The following is a 4738-nucleotide window of genomic DNA, read 5'->3' as shown; positions in this document are numbered from 1 at the left end:
AACCCCCCCTTGCATTTTTTTTTCTCCCTTTTTTTTTTTTTTTTGTCAACTTTTTATGAAGCGCTAATCCTGTACTGCTAAGACCTGGGTTAAAAGATAGTGAAGTTTTCCTTCTTATGCAACATTGTCACATACAGGGGACTAATGGTGAAGAATTTTATGCTCGAAAGGAATTACCAATGCCACAAAATGTGTTCTTTCCTGCCCTTCAGAAACTGGCGTAAGAGAAGCATATCAGTGTTTTGATTTTACAGACCACAACACATCTTCCATCAAGCCATTCATTACGTATTCATTTTTATAAACACTGTCTTATACAAGCTCAGTTTAAAGCTATTACTAAGGGCAAACCAAATGGCGTGTGCTGCGTAGAGCATGCTTTGCTATTCACACATATATCTAACATATATCTAATATACAGTATGTTTGTGTTAGACCAAGGATATACTGTAGGAAAGTTCGCCTTGACACAAGCCAAGATGTGAGAGCCGCTAGAGTTATTTATGTTAGTTTAAGGTGAAAAAAGGCCTCCATAAAAAGCCTCAGGAGGACTAAGAGTTCCTGGCACTCTGCACTTGGTCCATTAAGGCCACCAGTCTTCTAAGCGTGTTTCCAGCATGTGTATGCAGTGTTGTTTATCCTAGGCTGCTCTCGAGCTTCCCTCTGCTCTCTCATTCAGGTCTGGATGCCAGTCCCCCGGCCAGTACTCATGAACTCACCATTCCCAATGATGTGAGTATAAAGATTGACGTTCCGTTTTGACTCAGTCCCCTGTCAGAAATACATTTTAGTTATTTGAGAATATATGTCTGATGTAGAGTCCAAGTCAGGGTTTTTTAAGAACAAATCAAAGTCAATCACAAATCAAAGTCTACAAATCCATTTAGAAAATAATTGAAATTAACCCTACAGGTTTATCTTAAAACCTTATCATTTTATTTATTTATTTTTGTTGTTCACAAGTCTCTAATTTGGAGCCACATGTCTCAAGTCTATTTTGTGATGTACACTACTATTCAAAAGTTTGGGGTTGGTAAGATTTTTTAATTTTTTTCTTTTTGAAAGGAGTTTTTCTCTATTTTAATAATATTTTTTTTATTAAAAGAATATATTCTATTTCTAAACTTTTTTCTATTTTTATTTTTAAATTAATTAATTTGTATTAAATTTAAATACAATTTAAATTTATTAATTTGTAACTTATTTATTTGATGGAAAAGCTGAATTTTCAGCAGTCATTACTCCAGTCAGTTCAGTGTCACATGATCCTTCAGGCATCATTCTAAATCGCTAATTTGGTCTAGAAACGTTTCTTATTATTATCAATGTTGAAAAAAGTTGTGTTGCTCAGGATTCTTTGATGAATAGAAAGTTCAAAAGAACAGCATTTATTGATTGATTGATTGTTTGAAATAATGTTAAAGTCTTTACCATCACTTTTGATCAATTTAATGCAACTTTGCTGAATAGAAGTGTAATTTTTTCTTTTAAAAAAAGCTTTTGAACTGTAGTGTAAGTGCGACTTGTTTCCATGTTTCAGACTTCCATCTTTCAAGTTTCCATCTTTGGTTTATCCAGTTGGATCTTATTTGATTCTTCAATTCTTTGAATCCCTTCCAAATTAAAAAGAGATGCTAATGGTCTAATCAGATTCAATGATCTATGCTAAGCTGCAGCTAAAAGTGCTACCGCCAGACCCGGACATCGGCTGAATGGATTAGAAAATGGTAAAATTCAACTGTTTAACTCTAGGGGATTTGGAAAATTAGTCTATTTTCAATAGGCAACCCTTGGGTTACAAGTCCGACTCTCTAACCATTAGGCCACAACTGCCCCTCTGTGTTTTCTTTTTGACAGTCCTTTAAGTACCTTTGCACTTTCTTCCCAGCTAATAGGCTGTATAATCGGGCGCCAGGGAACCAAGATCAACGAGATCCGTCAGATGTCTGGAGCGCAAATCAAAATAGCTAATGCCATGGAAGGGTCATCAGAGCGCCAGATCACCATTACAGGAACCCCCGCCAACATCAGCCTTGCCCAGTACCTCATCAACGCAAGGTGAGCCCATCACTGTTCCACAAAAGTGTTGCCATTTTCTTCCAAACTGCAGTAATGTAGCTTTTTTTTATGGTGTTCCAACTCAATACAGTTTTTTAAAAGCAGCTCAGAAAGGATCTTCACACTGTGTACAGAGCAGTGTGTTTGGGGAATCAAAGATGTTTAGGCGCTCTAAATCTGTTCCTGTGTGTGATATTGAGGCTTGCAGGGTAGCGGCTGGGGCGATACTAATGCATATTGCTTTCCCACGGTTCTGATGGCAGGTTCAGAGACGTGGCCGCCATGTGGAATGACCGCATCATTCTAAATCGCTAATTTGGTCTAGAAACGTTTCTTATTATTATCAATGTTGAAAAAAGTTGTGTTGCTCAGGATTCTTTGATGAATAGAAAGTTCAAAAGAACAGCATTTATTGATTGATTGATTGTTTGAAATAATGTTAAAGTCTTTACCATCACTTTTGATCAATTTAATGCAACTTTGCTGAATAGAAGTGTAATTTTTTCTTTTAAAAAAAGCTTTTGAACTGTAGTGTAAGTGCGACTTGTTTCCATGTTTCAGACTTCCATCTTTCAAGTTTCCATCTTTGGTTTATCCAGTTGGATCTTATTTGATTCTTCAATTCTTTGAATCCCTTCCAAATTAAAAATAAAGAAATAAATGCATTCCTTTTTGACATGGTTGCGGCGACCGGGGCGCATTTGGGGGATCGGTGCCTTGCTTAAAGGAACACGCCACTATTTTTGCAGTTTTTTAAAAGCAGCTCAGAAAGGATCTTCACACTGTGTACAGAGCAGTGTGTTTGGGGAATCAAAGATGTTTAGGCGCTCTAAATCTGTTCCTGTGTGTGATATTGAGGCTTGCAGGGTAGCGGCTGGGGCGATACTAATGCATATTGCTTTCCCACGGTTCTGATGGCAGGTTCAGAGACGTGGCCGCCATGTGGAATGACCCCTCATCAATGACTACATCCTGAAGCCCCAAACTGCTTTCATTATCTGAAGCGATCAGCAGCTGATTCCCAGTAAACGTTATATATATAATCTTCCCTTAGAACTCACCAACCTTACCCTTAAACCCCATGGTCAACTTCATCAATAGCTACATTCATGTAGGCAGACTACTGAAAAAAAAAAAAAAAGGCAGGCCTTCATGTTATGCAGTGTTTTAGTATAGTATTTTAGCATGCTGAATGCTTGGGTCTTGTTATATATTTATTTATTATTTGAAATTAGTTAGATTAGTTCAGTGTGGTTGCTGCATAATAATTCTTGTAGTTTGACGGCAAAGATTAAAAAAAAAATTGCATCCAATAGCATTTTCTAGCAATGCTGTTGGCAAGGAGCTAGTGATGTGATGCAGATGTTGCAATGAAGTACAAACGCATGTCAGAATCGAGGAGATGTTGGAAACTGTTTCTTTAGAAGCGGAAAAGATTTTATTTTTACATTTGACAGGAGCTTGATTGTTTTCAGCTTAACCGAATCGACAGTAATGCATGCTTATTACTCGACGTGGAGAGCAACAAGACGGAAAAAGCTATCATTCTTGTACAGAAGTGTCAAATGCTTTCAGAATTATTTTATGTTATCTATTTTTTTTCTATCTTTTCCTTACCCCTTCCCTTTTTCCTCTTCCCTTAACTATTCTAGGCTGACGTCTGAGGTCACTGGAATGGGCACTCTCTAATTTCTACCCATGATCCTTCACTGCATCACATGACCCTTGAGCCAATGGCATTGCACCTAGTTTGTTTTATCTCTGCACTTTTGCTGTCCTGTATTTTCAGTAATTCTGACTAATTTCTATTCTATAATGTGCACATATTTAAAATCTCAGTTTGATGTTCCTCCTACTCAGCCTTTGTTGTGCTCCTGATGGTCCTTTAATTATTACCTTATAATTATTTTAAAAGACACTTTACTTTTTTTTGACTCTCTAGTACCTCATGTCCTGTTTTGCCATAGCTTTCACTGTGAATTCACATTTTCTGGTCCGTATTCTGTGGTGTGGTACAGCAAAGCCAATGAAATCCTCCACTTTCCAATCTTTCATTAGGTTAGATTGAGTTTGTAATTTTAAAAGCAGTGGTCCTGTGCTTTGCTCCAGGGCTTTGCTCACTGGGTACCTTACAACAGTGCATCTCATACATGAATAATGAAACCAACTGATGGAGTTGGAATGTTTGCACCACGCCTGTACAATTTGTTTGCATCTGTCATTGTGGCAAGCGGAGTAACACAGAGAATCCATTATTAGCTTCTTGTATTCACTTTCAGAACCGAGAGGAAGAAGAAAATCAGTGTGAAAACAAACAATATGAGAATGTATAAGCCATGCTCACAGCTTTACTGCATGCTGAGACATTTCAATTCAGCCTACAATCTAAGTTTAATTAATTTAATCTATTACAGCAGAATTATTTATAGACTATTTTTATATGCAACATGTTTTTGCAGTATTATGAAAAATACAGGGGCTTTATTCCTTTGGAAGTGAATACAGATGTGCTGATAATGAAATCCGCCCCATGCTCCTCTACCATACGCTTTCTCTGTGAGTATGGTAAATTCTCACGAGGGGTCCAAAATGAACTTTTTTCCACATTTTGGATTAACATTTTCCCACCATTTTTGGGATCTGCACCACGGGCCTCATTTTTAAAATGTGCTTACGATCG

At 37.3% G+C, this 4738-nt stretch overlaps 1 protein-coding gene across 12 annotated transcripts in view; it reads left to right on the top strand.

Moving 5' to 3' along the window:
* Positions 1-4352, top strand: part of pcbp3 (poly(rC) binding protein 3) — a 73229-nt gene extending 68877 nt beyond the window's left edge. For 6 of the 12 annotated variants that reach the window (XM_016445638.1, XM_016445637.1, XM_016445635.1 and 3 more), the window contains 3 exons: positions 680-732; positions 1889-2058; positions 2980-4352. In XM_016445638.1, coding sequence (XP_016301124.1) covers positions 680-732; positions 1889-2058; positions 2980-3034 — 278 coding nt within the window. In that variant the 3' untranslated portion in view covers positions 3035-4352. Of the gene's footprint in view, positions 1-679; positions 733-1888; positions 2059-2979 lie in introns of those variants that run through there. The other 6 variants (XM_016445641.1, XM_016445640.1, XM_016445644.1 and 3 more) reach the window with 3 other exon arrangements.
* The last annotated feature ends 386 nt before the right edge of the window (positions 4353-4738 follow it).

This window comes from Sinocyclocheilus anshuiensis, unplaced genomic scaffold (assembly GCF_001515605.1).
Source record: "Sinocyclocheilus anshuiensis isolate Anshui unplaced genomic scaffold, SAMN03320099.WGS_v1.1 scaffold179, whole genome shotgun sequence".
NCBI classification, from domain to species: domain Eukaryota; kingdom Metazoa; phylum Chordata; class Actinopteri; order Cypriniformes; family Cyprinidae; genus Sinocyclocheilus; species Sinocyclocheilus anshuiensis.
Note: the sequence above shows the minus strand (reverse complement) of the source record. Positions and strands in the feature narration are given on the sequence as shown.